The sequence below is a fragment of the Danio rerio genome, chromosome 2, assembly GCF_052040795.2.
Source record: "Danio rerio strain M-AB ecotype USA chromosome 2, GRCz13ab, whole genome shotgun sequence".
NCBI lineage: Eukaryota > Metazoa > Chordata > Actinopteri > Cypriniformes > Danionidae > Danio > Danio rerio.
The window spans coordinates 19,282,029-19,297,530 of record NC_141022.1 but is presented as its reverse complement, the minus strand read 5'-3'; the positions used below and the strand labels follow the sequence as shown (position 1 = coordinate 19,297,530).

Here is a 15,502-nt window from a genome sequence, read left to right as displayed (position 1 = left end):
TAAGAAATCTCCCTGCAAGTAATTTGGAGTTGAGACAGCTCAAACATGCAGAATAGCATTAAACCTTGTTTGTGAAACCGGGGGGGGAAATGTAATTCTTTCCATTAAATAGAAATTGGGGAGGAGAGGGTTGCTAATATTCAGGAGGGCTAACAATTCTGACTTAAACTGTATATATACACTTATTTTCCACCCTGCAAAAGAAAGTGAAATAAATACAATAGAATAAAAATATGAAACAAACTGTGCTTTAAGCATCTTCACTGGAAGAAAAACACTTCAGCTACAAAAGTCCTTCAGTCAAGAGCAGTGAGGGATTTTCTCCTTGTTGTTTGATTAATGATAAAATCAGGCAGTAGCAGGAATATCGCGCACTGTCACTTTAATGGTTTCTCTTTTACATGTCTTTTGATTTTCAACTCGTTTGTTTATTACACAAATGAGGGTTAATATGAATAACCACTAAACACCGCGTTTTGACACCTATTAAACCATTAAAGCGCTCACGTTAAGATGACTTTAGATGTGTGCGCACAGCTCTGCGAATGAGACCAAATGCTGACCGCAGGCTTCTGACTGAGTGTGCACGCCGCACACACACAGCAGCATGCGATTTCCGCGCTTTTAAGAGCAACGAATGTGTACAACTGGAAAGGAGGCACTATATGATGCAATAATCGATTATCTCGATTAATGGTTTTTCATAATCGTTAGAAGCCAAAATCGAAATCGGATTTTCGATTAATTGCACAGCCCTTCCCACAGCAGCGGGAACACATCAAATCTGTTCCACCATTTGAACATACTGAGAGTCAGAAGAGGAGGCATCATAAAAAGTTTAAGCCAACCTGTCGCCTCATCATCACCATCACCTCCATCCCCCTCCTCGACACCAAAACCAGCTGTGTCAGAACAGCTACCTTACGACAAACAGTCTAAACATCATAAAGACATTACTAGGGCTGTTATAAACTTCTTGGCTAAGGACATGATGCCATTTAGTATGGTGGATAGTGTGGGCTTCAGTAAAATTATGTCAGTCATCGACCCCCGATTCAAGCTCTCTAGCCGAAAATATTATTCACGCATGGCTATACCTGCACTTGATGGTGAAGTTAAGGACAGGGTGGAGGAGCAACTTAAGTCAGTGTTGTATTTTTGTCTTAATACTGGCGGAAGAAGTTTGTTTGTTGATTATATGATATTGATTAATATGATTATATGAATAATCAGCCTGTTCTAGTTAAATTGGAAAAATATTGTAAAAAAGCTGAGTCTTGGAGTTTTATTTATTTAATAGTTTGTCACATTTATTGTTTGTAAAAGCTAAATACAAATAAAAAGTGAACAAACATTTTTTTTCTTTAAGTTAAAAGAGCCTGGAGGTGTTTTAGACTTTGCAAATTTATTTATCAGACATTTTTAGGTACAGACATCCGTTGTGTGCGTTCTTGGCAGTTTTTTCCTGGCTTTTTAATATTGTCCGTATCTATATCAGACAAGATAGACAAAGGCCAGTGGGCGAATTTGGCCAGGATGCCGGGGTTAAACCCTTTCTCTTTTTTAAAAAACATCCAGAGATTTTTAATGACTACATTTTTAAAGAGTCAAACGTAAGTAAAAACGTAAGTGTGTGATCCCACAATACAAATGTGAGGGGATAAAAAAGACCACTATCAAACTGGACTGACCTGGCATGGCAGTGGACGATATTGGGGAAGATCTGCGGATCTGGGGAATTATAGGGATAATCCAGGTCTTTATCGTAGCAGTAAACTGCACACTCCGTATGCCTGTTCCTGGCCTTCTCCGATGGGGTCAGATTATGAGTGTAGGGCTCCATAGCTGCTAACAAGCATTTCTGAAAGCAAACACAAACATCACACAACAGAACATCCACTACAGATGTTAAAATTGTCGTATGTGCAGATGTTTAAAGCACCTCGTCAATGAACGGGATGAGCACCACTGCTTCCCACTCCTGCTGTTTGCCGTTCAGGTCAGTTTTGAAGTCCTGTGGGTAATACTCGACAATGGGGGAGCTCAGTGACGTCATCAGATGCTGTGAGGAACAGAGAGTCGGTGAATAGGGCTATCTTTCTGTTAGAGCAAGACACTGCAGGTCCAAAGGATAAAATAACAACCCATATTTCTCCAATTGATTAAATGACATTAAAAGGTTAGTTCACCCAAAAATACAACTTTGCTATTAATTACTCTCAAGTCCCTGCAATCCCTGCTGAAAAATCCAGCTTAAACCAGCCTAAGCTGGTTGGCTGGTTTTAGCTGGTCGACCAGGCTGATTTTAGAGTGGTTTTGGCCACTTCCAGGCTGGTTTCCAGCCATTTCCAGTCTGGTCTTAGCTCCTCAGGCTGGGAGATGACCAGCTAAAACCAGCTTGACCAGCTTAAAACAGGCTGTTCAAGTTGGTTTTAGCTGGATTTGGCTGGTCATTTTCCAGCGTGACCAGCTAAGACCAGGCTGGAAATGGCTGGAAACCAGCCTGAAAATGGCCAAAACCCCTCAAAAACCAGCCTGGTCGACCAGCTAAAACCAGCCAACCAGCTTAGGCTGGTTTAAGCTGGATTTTTCAGCAGGGATCTCTTGAGAGATTTGGCCTTAGTACATAAAGTAACTACAAAGTCTTTGAGCTTAAAAAAAGCTAATTGTCAAAACTCTATATTGAAAGAAATTTTAATGGTCAAATCTAATTTAACTAATTATGCTAAGCTAATATGTACCTCGCCAGAACAAGGAAACAGCTGAATTGGTTCAAAAATGCTTCAACTTAAGAAGACTGGCAAAACGAAGCCTTTTCAAAACATATGGTGAATTGTTCCTTAAATCATCAGACAAGTTAGGATAGGATGGCTTCTTCATTCTCCATAGACAGTAACAGTCCAGAGATGTTTAAAGTCAAGAAAAGACGCCAAAAACATTCAATGTGACTACAATGGTTTAATTGTAATCATACAAAGCTCCATGAACTATTTTGTGTGCCAAAAAATTAAATGCATCTTTACTACAGGCAGAATAACAGGGGTGACCAACCCTGTTCCTGGAGATCGACCTTCCTGCAGATTTCAGTTGCAACCCATATTAGACACACCTGCCTGTAATTATCAAGTGCTGTTCAGGTCCTAATTAATTGATTCAGGTGTCTTTGATCAGGGTTTGAGCTGTACTCTTTAGGAAGGTCGATCTCCAGGAACAGGTTTATGCACCCCTGCAGTATAGCATATAGCCATTTGAGTCAGCAGCGCAAAATGCAAGTGTCATATTTCCCATCTATGTAGGAGGAGAGAGCGCTCAGATTTCATCTAAACGATCTTTGTGATGAAAAAAGGTCTCAGGGAATTAGAATGACATTAGGATGATTAAAGCCTGGTTTATACTCGACGAATCTGCTTGTTCGCTTATGGGTGCGCGCAACATGATTTCGGCTAGCGGTGTGCACGGCATTTTTAAAAAAAATAACTTGAGCACACAGTGTGCATGGCGTCATGTTTGATTTGAGTTGAATATGAAACAATCTGAAGAGATTTTGTCTGAAACAGTACGACTGTACAGACAGCTTTATTATCTGTGATCATATAGATAACCAGATGATCAATAATTGTTGGCTATAAATTGTGACAGCTGTGGGAAAGGAGAAAGTTTTTGTTAAAAGATTTGGAATAACCTGAAGGATAAGTTTGTTAAAACCAAGAGGCCATGGCAAAAGTGGAGACACAGGTAACAAACTTTAGCAACCTCTAGCTAACAACCTTTATTATCATTTTAAACCGCCAACAAGCCAGCTAGCCATTGTTAGCCAGCAGCTAGTTCTCTGTAATTTTCACATGGTCGCCCTCTAAAGCTAAGCAGGGGTGCGCCCGGTCAGTACCTGGATGGGAGACCACATGGCTAAAGCTAGGTTGCTGCCGGAACTGCTATTAGTGAGACCAGCAGGGGGCACTCAACCTGCAGTCTGTGTGGGTCCTAACGCCCCAGTACATTGTTGGGGACTATATACTGCTCAGTAAGCGCCGTCTTTTAGATGAGACGTTAAACAGAGATCCAGACTCTCTGTGTTCATTAAAAATCCCAAGATGTCCTTCGAAAAAGAGTATGGTGTGCGGTCTGATGTAATATGGTTGCTGTTGTGTCACCCAGGTGGAGGCTGCACACTGGTGGTGGATAAGGAGATTTCCCTCAAAAAATGTGTTAAGTGCACTGAGTGTCCAGAAAAGCGCAATTTAAAGGTAAGTAATTATTTTTATTTAATAAACTTAACTACAATGAGAATTATTTTTGGAAATCAAACTAAAAAATAAAACTGTAATCTTTCAAATGGCGTGTTGTTATTGAAATCTACCAACCCAAATTAGTTTGCGTGACAAAAAAAGTGTTATACAGTATCTTATCACTGATGTGAAGAGGATGTATAGTGTGTAGCTGCGTCCCAAATGGCACACTATACACTATGCACTCATGCACTATGTACTTATGCACTTACACACTCAACAGGATAGTATATGTATGTAGTGCTGTCCCAAATGGCACACTAATGTTTTTTTACTAAGCGGAAATTCAACCCGTTTCCCTGATGACGTTTGACTGTTGCCAAATCAGTGAAATAAACGACTGAATTATCAAGTAATACCTGCCGTGAGTATTACCGCATTTACCATCCGGAGGCGCTATAATCACTCTCGTAGGAGAATTTTGCTTTCACTATCCAAAATAAATAAAGTTATTCAACATGTGCGTCCGATCGCTCCGCCCCTTCCGCTACGTAAGCAAACCTGCGGTCGTTGAGTGCGTGAAGTGTCCATCATTGCACACTTCATTTTAGCGGCTGAATGAGTGCATCATCCGGGTAATTAAAGTGCACTTATTATTTTGAGAGTTTTCAATGTGAACACACTACTTACACTATTTATACTACAAAATGGCGTAAAATAGTGCATAAGTATGCGATTTGGGACGCAGCTTGTGTTTCACCTGGTAGCACTGAGGAAGAAGGTCTTTGCTGGCTGATGGCAGGACGGCCAAGAGCTGCTCAAACGGCATAAAGGGTTTGGCCAGGTCAAAGGTCAGCGAGAGACCAGAGATGTTCCTCACGTCAGAGAGGAAAGGAGCGTAGTGGTATGGATAATACCTGTAGAGATTTAAGAGAAGCAAATGTTTCTTTTAGTCTAACCAGAAATCAAAATCCAACACATTTCTTTTATTAATACATGTTTCTGCTACGTTTAAGTAGGCCTGCATAATGACTGTCAAAGTGAAGCACTGCATTTATTCTTTTACACGTGTGCAGCACAGAAAATTTCTGAGCTTTCAGAAAATGCTGCATTTATATTACATCTACATTTTAGCCCATGAAATATATATTTAGGAGCTTTCTCTCATCCATTTTTTATCTGACGAAAGGCAGAATAGGAGACATTGTCTATTTGCTGGCTTTGCTGACATTTGGGGGGGGGGTGCTGACATTAATAATTACAATTTAATTATAATGTGTATTGTGTATGAATTTAAATATAGTTTATTGAAAACTATTTTCTTGTTAATGTGTATGCATTTAGACATTTTAGTCTAAAGTTATATTAATTGTCCCACTGTCCACAACATTATCCTAATTTAGCATTAAACAACAATGCCGTAAACACAGAGTGAGATCCAAAATGCTTTATTTTATTGTTGATTGTGTTTTCTATTAGATTGTAAAGGTCATTTTATCTTTTGTGCTGTCATCTGGGCATTTCATGACACACTAAATAGCTTAAATAAAACAAACAAACAAAATGCTATTTTCTCATTTTAATTCTTCCACTTATTTATTCCATTATTTAGGTCAATTGTTTATGTTATAACCATAAGTAGTCTAAATGTCGATATTCTTTGAAGTTAACATATTTAGTCTTATTTTGCAATAATAAAATATATTACTATCAGCCATAAAAGATGTAACTATATTGTTAATAAATATATACAGTATTGTGTAAACGTCTTAGGCCACTAGTATTTTGACTTAAAGGTTTAAAGTCGGTTATTCTATATTTTACTAAATGAAAATTTCTCTAAGATGCTTCAAATACCTTCCTGCTAACTAAAAAACTATTGGCATGTGTACCAAGTGTTTTAAATGCAAAGTGTGGTCCTAGCAAATGTTGATTAGATTTAGATCAGCGGATCTCGAACTGTTTTCACCAAGTACCACCTCAGAAAAAAATTTCTCTCCAAGTACCACCATAATGAGCAGTACTGAAATACAGTAACGTTGTAGGCCTAATTAAGCAGCTACAATTCCAAAATCCAGGGAGATTAATTCTTGTTATTAATAAAATTTATTATTATCAGCCACAATTAAAATACTTTGAACATTAACACTGCACTGTGCTTACAGGTAAAAAACAAACAAACGAACAAACAAACAAAACAATTTTAGCATCTTAATTAAAATGTACTTTTAAAAGTTAAATAAAAATGGTAGACTACTGTTAAAAAGTAAATAAGAAAAAAAAAAAAAACTCCTGCACTTTAATGTAAAGTATTAGCCTATTCATCAAAACCTGAAAATGTAGCTTGGACCTCATAAATATATGCTAAATATCATAATATTCATATATAAATCAATTGTGATGACTTTTGGAATATATTTTGCATGTATATACAGTATGACATATTTGATTCCTCCGCGTACAACTAGAAGAAAGCCCACGTACCACAGTTTGAGAACCACTGATTTAGATGATATAAGTGAACTGACAAAATAAAAAGTATTTGCATATTATTTTTTTAAAGCATCCTTATTTTATAGCATTTTTGCACAAGTGCGGAACACTTTGAACACTACTGTTGCTTTGCAGCTTGATTTTTTGTAAACATCATAGAGATGTGGCCAAAGTTCTTTTACATTGCGTTTGTCTCAATTTCTACGGTTTCTTCTTGTTATTTCAAGCAGACTTGACAATGATCAGATCAGATCTCTGTGTGGAGCACTGGCTGTTGTCAGACACCTTGTGCAGACAATAATCTCACTGTATTATAACAACTAATGACAAAATAATGTTTGGAAATGTAAATTGAGGTCTTAAACAACTTAAACAAAAATTTAATTTGACCAGTAGAGCAAAAACATTCATATATTGTTGTTGTTGTTGCACATAAGGCTATATACCGTATACCCTAACAAAACCGTACACAATAGCCGCGTTTCCACTATCGCGCCTAAAGCGAGCGAGCCAGGGCGAGCCAAGGCCAGTGGGGTTTCCACTGTCACTTCCGGGGCCTAATCGGGCCAAAGCGGGGCTTTCTTGGGGCCAGCGGCCGGCCTTTTTCAGCCCGCCGAATACCTTGGGCCAAGGAGGGCCAGCTGGGGCTTCGGGGCGGAGTGAAAGGAGAGGCGGGCAGTTTTCTGATCGCAAATGAGTACATGCGCCAAACAAATAAAGAAATAAGGGAAAGAAAACATCTAGCCTTATAGTCTGGGGTCTTTTTGCGTATGATCACCCTTATGTTTCCCTTTTAAATGTAAGGCTGCTGCATAAAATAATAAAGTAGTTTTAATTTATAGTTCTTTGCTGCGTCCTCCTTTATGTTTCAATAACGCATAATAAGCTTTACACCATATTAAAAACACAGCAGACAGTAAAGGTTTTCCAGAGTTTTTGTCAAGTTTAAAATGTTTATTTGTGCGCGTTTAGAAGACTGTGTGTGTGTGTGAGACCGGGCAATAGCGCTCCTTCACAGCTCTGTTATGCCGCGAGCGGCTTTTTTCTTCATTTATTTTGGAGATAATACACAATATAAATACAACAGAAAGACATAAAACTTAACAAAATACGTGCCTACTTTCGTAGACTTTAAACAATATAGTGTCATATCTTGATAAAATAGCCTAAGGTATATTGAAATATAATTTAAAGAATTACAAATATCGTATATATATAAAATGACATTAAATAAATAAACCAATATAAAATAAACAAAAGCTAGCTAGAACAATGTAGGTAGGCTATATACAATACATAAATCAAACCGTTTTAAAGCCATATATAGCCTAACTTTCATTTTACAAAGACCTGTCTGAAAAAAAAAGATTTTCGATATTTTCTAAAAACAATAAACACCGGAGAAGGTTTGAAATATTTATATAAAGTAAATATTTATATAAGTAAATATTTATAAAGTATTTGGACACGATGATATTAATCAAATCGCGCAAACAGAGCATTATTTGGGTGAGTGAAAGCAGAATCTAGCCTATACCTTTTTTTTCTGTCACTCAGTCCTGCGCAGCACTCGCTGCTTTAAACGCATCGGGGGAAAGCCCAAACACAAAATGTGTTCTATATCCTCAAACAACTGTTTATGTTTTTGTATGACGTGGTTAAATTTATAAATGAAACTTTAAATGAAGAGTTTTAGTGAATAGTTGCCGAGCGCAACAAATATGGCTATATTTTATTAGGCTACTCGCTCTTGTGCTGAAAACTTTACACGACTTCTACCAAAACGAGGATGTTAAAAAATACATGCCATATAGATTTATAAAGGAGAATTTCTGTGGCTTTATATTATGGATATGTGCGCTCTCTGTGTTGGGTCCCTGCGTTTGGCGAGAGCACTCCATGCACAGTCGGTCGGCGAGTGAACAAATGTAATGAATGGAAATACACAGGTCTGTGGTTAAAGACATTTCGTGTACTGCTGTACAGTAACGTGTCATTTGTTTGTTTTGGTTGTCTTCATTTTAATGGTTTCTTTTCGTGATGATTCTATGGTGTGCTTTGTCTGCCTCATTCCCGCTCAAGTGGGCGGGTTGTGTGACGTTTGATTCGGGGACGTTCTGTGGGCGGTGTTTGCGTGACGCGCTGTGAGCTATCAGCCCGCCAGTGGAAACGCGACATGATTTTAGCCTCATTTCTCAACCTCCCGGGCTATTGGCCCGGCCCGGCCCGATTAAAGCCCTGGCTCGCACTGGCCCGATAGTGGAAATGCGGCTAATGAGTAAAAGATGTGTAATATATATACACCTGTATATTATTTTTCTTTAATATGGCCCATTATAATAAATGATGATCACAGCAGTGCCGGGTCCAAGACTATCAAATCTTCAATTTCTTGATTGCAATATTGTTTAAAAAAAGCATAATGCCTGGTGTACACCAATTAGACAAATTATGATTTAAAAGTGAATTAAAGACTAGACTTTAGACTTTAATCAGACAATTTTTTTGCCTTTTGAATTGCGCAGCCCAACTTATATGTTAGATTCACTCCAATAAATCCTCTCTCTGCTCACCAGCTCCAAGACTGAACTCCGTGATAGTAGTAATGCAAGATCCACTGGATTCCCTCTACGTAACATTTAGCCTGATTGGCCAAAAACTCACTGCAAGATGAACACAGAGAAAACGAGACTTCAAAAGTGTGCTTATTTTCAGAGCAAAGAGAAAACATGAACACACATTTCATTCTCGCCAAAGGTAAAGCGATTGGAGACTCACTCTGAGACGACTTCAACACCCATTTTGGTCATGTAGTAGGTGCGTTTATATTGTCGAAATTCTGTTTCAAACATGTCATCGTCCTCTCCGTCCTCCTCTGCGCCTTCTGCTGCATTGTGGGAAATATTAAGCCAAATTTAGCTGCTGAGGCTTTTATTTCAGTATGTTGATGTACATCCAACTGAAATGGAATTCTGAGTAGGGGCAGAGCTTTTGCTTTCCCTCATAGCAAACAAACAGTTTAAGGGGCGTGGCTAAGAATATTGTGGCTAAAACTGTCAAACTGATATCAACAGATAAGGACCGCCAATCCAAACGCAGAAGCAAATGCACAGACTTTGTTTAAAGATTACCAAAACAAACTTTTAAAGTGGACTAACTTTTATGTATGCATTAGTTCTGCACCTTAAGCATGAAAATGTGAGCTAGCAAAATAAACATTGCAAACTCTAAACACTTTGAAGGGGCAAACAAAACTTTCCTCACTATTTACTCAGTTCGTTCTAAACTTTTTTTCTTCTTCTGTTGAACACAAAACAAAATATCCTGCAGAATGTTAAGGAAAAAAAGCTGCAATTGGCATATACATTAAGAACAAAAAATACCACAGAAGTCAATGGCTGCTTTTCTCCAACATTCTTCAGTTTATCTTCATTAGTGTACAGAAGAAACTCAAACCGGTTTGGAGGATGAGCAAATCTAAATGTACTTTTAGATGACGCAATAGATGAAGGTAAGCAAATGACTATAAAATATACATTTTTGGCTACGCTCATGAAAGCATCTAGAACAGTTATTAACAATATGTGGAGTCTGGATTTGTGTACCTCTTCCTGCAGTGCTGTGAGAATCTCTGACTCCATCAAGAGCCGCGAGACACAGAGAGTCGTCTGAAGACTAAACACAAAAAGAACAAACACAAAAAACACTCTGTCATTATTCTAACATTTATCTTGGTCTTTTACATGTTTAAATGCCATATAAGAAGCATCGCCTATATATGAAAACATTATAAAATTATTTCAGAAAAAAAAAAACAAAAAGCGCTCTGGGGTAAGTTCAAATGTATGGTCGGTGCTCTTTGGGTAAGAGATTCATCAAATCTGCAACAAGAATCAGTCCAAGGCACTCGAGTAAAGTGAAAAAATTAAAAAGCCTTTATTCACATGGCTAGATCTCTAAAAACCAACGCGTTTCGGCAGAAGTCTGCCTTCATCAGGGTAACAGTGATCAGGTGCGTCTAGAGTCTCTTTTGAGTACTACGGTCACATGACTCATTTAAACATCTCAAATGGCACTCAAATAATTTAACAAGCAAACTCTACTACCATCATAAATTCGGCATAGATACACAAACACCCACTTGCATATGTGGGAAAAGAGAGAGAGAGAGAGAAGAAAAAAGAATATATATATATATATATATATATATATATATATATGTACATACATACACATATACATATATATACATACATATATACACATACATATATATATATATATATATATATATATATATATATATATATATATATATATATGTGCACATACATACATACATACATACATACACATACATATATACAATATATACATATACCTATACATGGAAAATACATACATACATATAAACACATACATCAATGTATAATGACGATCTGTAAAGCATCTATAGAAAACCTCATTATGGTAGTAGAGTTTGCTTGTTAAATTATTTGAGTGCCATTTGAGATGTTTAAATGAGTCATGTGACCGTAGTACTCAAAAGAGACTCTAGACGCACCTGATCACTGTTACCCTGATGAAGGCAGACTTCTGCCGAAACGCGTTGGTTTTTAGAGATCTAGCCATGTGAATAAAGGCTTTTTAATTTTTTCACTTTATTCGAGTGCCTTGGACTGATTCTTGTTGTTGATTATAAAATTATTATTTAAGAAGCCAAAAGCAAAAAAGTGTAGCCAGCACTACTAAAACTCAAACCAAGAAAAAATATTCTCGTTCATTTAATAAAGAAGGAAAACAAAGAGAAAGCAGAAACAGTAATGTTCATTTAGATAAGGGACATCTATTGACTAGATCTGAATCTGACTAAATGGTCGGAGTCAATTGCAGCAGCCCATTCCTCTATGACATGCTCCCTATTGCTTGCTATGATGTTACATGTGTATAGGAAAAAATGACAAGCAAGGTATTTTAGTAAATGAAAATTAAAACTGCTGGTAAAATAACAGTATTGTGATGTGAAAGAAAAAATAATAAAAAAATTAAACTAACAACAGTAAATGAAAAACAAACTAATAATTAATTGCTATTTAAACATAATTATTTTAATTGCTACTTTTTTAATCTTTCAATCATTCATTTTCTTTTCGGCTAAGTCCTTTTATTAATCAGGGGTTGCCACAGCGGAATGAACCACCAACTTATCCAGCATATGTTTTGACCAGTGGATGCCTTTCCAGCTGCAACCCATTACTGGGAAACACACATACACAATCACACACATACACTACGGCCAATTCAGCTTACCCAATTGAGGGTATTAGCTTAATTACATATAGTATGATCTTTAATATAAATAAGTTTGTCTGAATTCTTCATAGTTTTCACGTTTTTTAGTGGATAAACTCAATAAAATAATTCTTTCACCTTAAGAATAACAAAGTGAGCTAGCAAAATGAACAACGTAAATTTGGATTAAACTTACATTAATAAGTTTGTCTGAATTTATAAAAGTTTTCTTCATAGTATTCCTTGCATTAATATGGTTTTGGATTCAGTGTTAGTTCAAACAATTTAATTTAATACTAAGAGGTTTGCGCAAGAGTTCATTTAAACTGTGCAACACTAAACTTCGTTCTGTTCCACAGTTGACATGTTCTGTTAACTCTTAAACCCAAATTACTAAAACTAAATATATAAAATCTAAACAGTAATGTGTTAACAATAAACTAAACTAAAACTAACAAAACCATTCATTAAACAAATACTAAACTGAAATGTACAACAAATTTACATTTTAAAATAAAAGCAAAACAAGAACCAATTTAAAAATGCAGAACTTTAATAATCTTGAGGTAGAGAAATAAAATCACATCATAAAGTGTGCTTGGATATGTGTTCCATCTAATACTCACTTTACTCTTCTTCAAGTCTCTGCCATCAGCCTCCTCAGCTGCCAGCCCCGCAGCTTCGTTCACATATTTGTTCCCCACCTTACTCTCAAACCACTTCAGGTCCACAAACACCTCACTGAAGTGCTCCCGGTCAAACTGAAAACGAAGTAGAGGATGACAACATGTTCAAGCTGAAGTGGACAGATCTACAGTTCCCCTTCTTATATAATATAACAAAAAGATAAATAAGTTCCCTTAAACCTGATGCAACTATTTCAGTTGCAACGTTTAAGATGATATAATATGTATTTTGGAGTCTAAATGAGGGTCTGAACCCCAGCCAGAGACAGATTTAACCAATAAGCAAATTATACCTATAAAACTATATATAACATCGTTTCTAGCATATTTTGTATAGTGAGAGTCAAACGTTTTTTACATCATCAAATATTATTTAATATACAATAAAACATTATATTATTATAATAATGTAATGTTAAGTAATCACAATATTATAAAATAAAATATCCACCAGTAAATTATAAACAATATATATTTATAAATTTAGCTGTTAATTAATTTTAAGAAAATTAATAATTAAAAATTTAGAACTTGCATTAAGATGAAATGTAGAAAAAAAAGATTAAGTGATTTTAATAAATAAATTAATTAATAAATAAAATTAAATAAAAATTTAATAACAGTAAAAACAGTGCATTTCAGGACTTGGACCCCATGGCTATGGAGCTAATAACATGCCAAAACAATCTGAATTTAAATCGTGTTAATCTGAATTACTGACAATTGTAATTTAATAAATCAGAATTTTTATATGCTGTTTAAAATTGTTTCGAATTTGAATTTCTTAATTTGAATTTCATAACTTGAATATTGAACATCTGAAATGTAAGACAACTTAATTTTACAAGGCTGAATTTTGAAAGATGTATTTTCAAATTTCAGATTTTTTGTAATCTGAATTGACAAAATCCGTTAAATCCTGTTGTTCAATTATATGCACCAATATAATGAAACATTAACAAACACAAACGACCATTCGAACGTTTAGGATTGGTATGATTCTTTTTTTATTTTTTATTTTATATTTATTTTTATGAAGGCAAAGCTGAATTTTTAGTCTTGAGGGTCACATAATCTTTCAGAAATTGTTGTAATTTGCGGATCAAGAAATACTCTTTATTAATATTATCATTGAGCAGTCATGCTGCTTCTTTTTTGTGTAAACTATTTTTTATATAGCTTTTACAGTCCTGTTATGCATTTTCAAAGGATTATTATTAATATTTAAATATTTTTTTAATTGATGTGAACACATAAACATACACAATTGCATATTTACCGTTAATTAGTCAGTACTAAAAGCAACACTAGAAATAATCTAACAAACTTTAGACCTATAGTCTCAGTTTTTTGAAGGAAAATATTAAATACAATTTTAATAAATATTTTGATTAATAAACATTAACTAATAAATTTAGTTGAGTTTTTGTAGTTTGTATTTTTTTTTTTTAGAAATAACTCATTTGAACTTAATAATATTATCTTTTTATTCCTAAAGATGTAAGGTGACCAAACTCGTATTTTAACAGATAAAACTGTTCAATAAAACAGCTTTGAATGTAGCCAATCATTTTGGTGCACTTAAAAAATTAGAAATGGATAAAATATTGTTCAAATAAGTTTAAAAAGGGGTGTAGTAATTTATATAGTAAGTACTTTTTGTAAATTTTATATATATATATATATATATATATATATATATATATATATATATATATATATATATATAGATATATATAGATATATATATATTTAAAATGTAATTTTTATTAATAACTGGTCATGTGACATTAAGCGTTTATTACTTGTTTATTAACTTGTGTATAACTTGTAAATTACCACTCGACACTCACATCTGATAACTTCTCTAGGTACTTCTCAAAGTGGGTGAGGTTGAGGTGTCCGTTTTCATTCAGGTATCCTGACGATGACATCAGCAATCAGCACTAATTCAGTATTAAAGCACCAAAATAAACACATTTTCTGTGTTCAGCGGATGGTCAACTCACCTCCTAGACTTGGCAGCACATTAATGTAGGTGCGATAGAGCAGCGGGAGTGCGTCATGATTGATGTGCAGGTGAGGAAGATGAGGGATGAAGTCATTCCCCACCAGGAAACCCATCAGAACCCAGTCGTCTATGATCCGCTCCAGGTCATACTCAAATGAGATCTTTTTCTGACGCAAACGCAAACAAAACAAGATTCAAAATAATGCAAATCACACTGAGAGCATTTTACACTTTTCACAGTTTAAAATGGTTTATATACTTTTAGTTTCATTTTAGCATGATTTGTGATAGCTATGTGTTCTCACCCTGAGCTCTGAAAACTCATAGTCAATGTATTCCCTCATAAGGGAGAGATGAAGCAGATGAAAGGTCGTCTCCTCAGGAGCTGTTATCCTACAGACCAGGAAAACATGCTATAGTTAGAACTATATATGTACAATATTGATCAAATATACTTCACACAAAACAAATACAAATCCCAGGAGTCTAAAACCATGTGTGTACACAAGCATATTGGAATGAAGTTAGAAATACCCTTTCATTCAAGTTATTAAAGCAAAAATATCCCCTGTATTGTTTTTGCTTCTTATTTGTGATGATGTGATATACATTAATGAAAATAGTTCAAGCAAAGCCAAGAGAGAACATTTATATGTCTTAATACAGTACTGTAGTGGTCTAAATGAAACAATTTTTTTAAACAACTGAGTCAGAGATTCATAAAGTCCATTTGTAAAAAGAGTCATCTGCTTTGTTTCTATATCAGGTTTCCCACTCTAAGCAAAACCAAAATG

At 35.4% G+C, this 15,502-nt stretch overlaps 1 protein-coding gene across 4 annotated transcripts in view; it reads right to left on the bottom strand.

Annotated features, from left to right (window-relative positions):
* The window catches only part of xrn1 (5'-3' exoribonuclease 1), a 50,253-nt gene that overhangs the window by 27,397 nt on the left and 7,354 nt on the right, over positions 1 to 15,502 (bottom strand). For 2 of the 4 annotated variants that reach the window (XM_087239105.1, NM_201033.2), the window contains exons 7-16: positions 15,014 to 15,101; positions 14,707 to 14,875; positions 14,551 to 14,618; positions 12,638 to 12,772; positions 10,325 to 10,394; positions 9,498 to 9,606; positions 9,293 to 9,382; positions 4,987 to 5,143; positions 1,943 to 2,062; positions 1,692 to 1,861 (exon numbers count right to left, since the gene is read on the bottom strand). In XM_087239105.1, the coding sequence (XP_087095231.1) occupies positions 1,692 to 1,861; positions 1,943 to 2,062; positions 4,987 to 5,143; positions 9,293 to 9,382; positions 9,498 to 9,606; positions 10,325 to 10,394; positions 12,638 to 12,772; positions 14,551 to 14,618; positions 14,707 to 14,875; positions 15,014 to 15,101 (1,176 nt within the window). The remainder of the gene's footprint in view (positions 1 to 1,691; positions 1,862 to 1,942; positions 2,063 to 4,986; positions 5,144 to 9,292; positions 9,383 to 9,497; positions 9,607 to 10,324; positions 10,395 to 12,637; positions 12,773 to 14,550; positions 14,619 to 14,706; positions 14,876 to 15,013; positions 15,102 to 15,502) is intronic. The other 2 variants (XM_087239104.1, XM_087239106.1) reach the window with 1 other exon arrangement.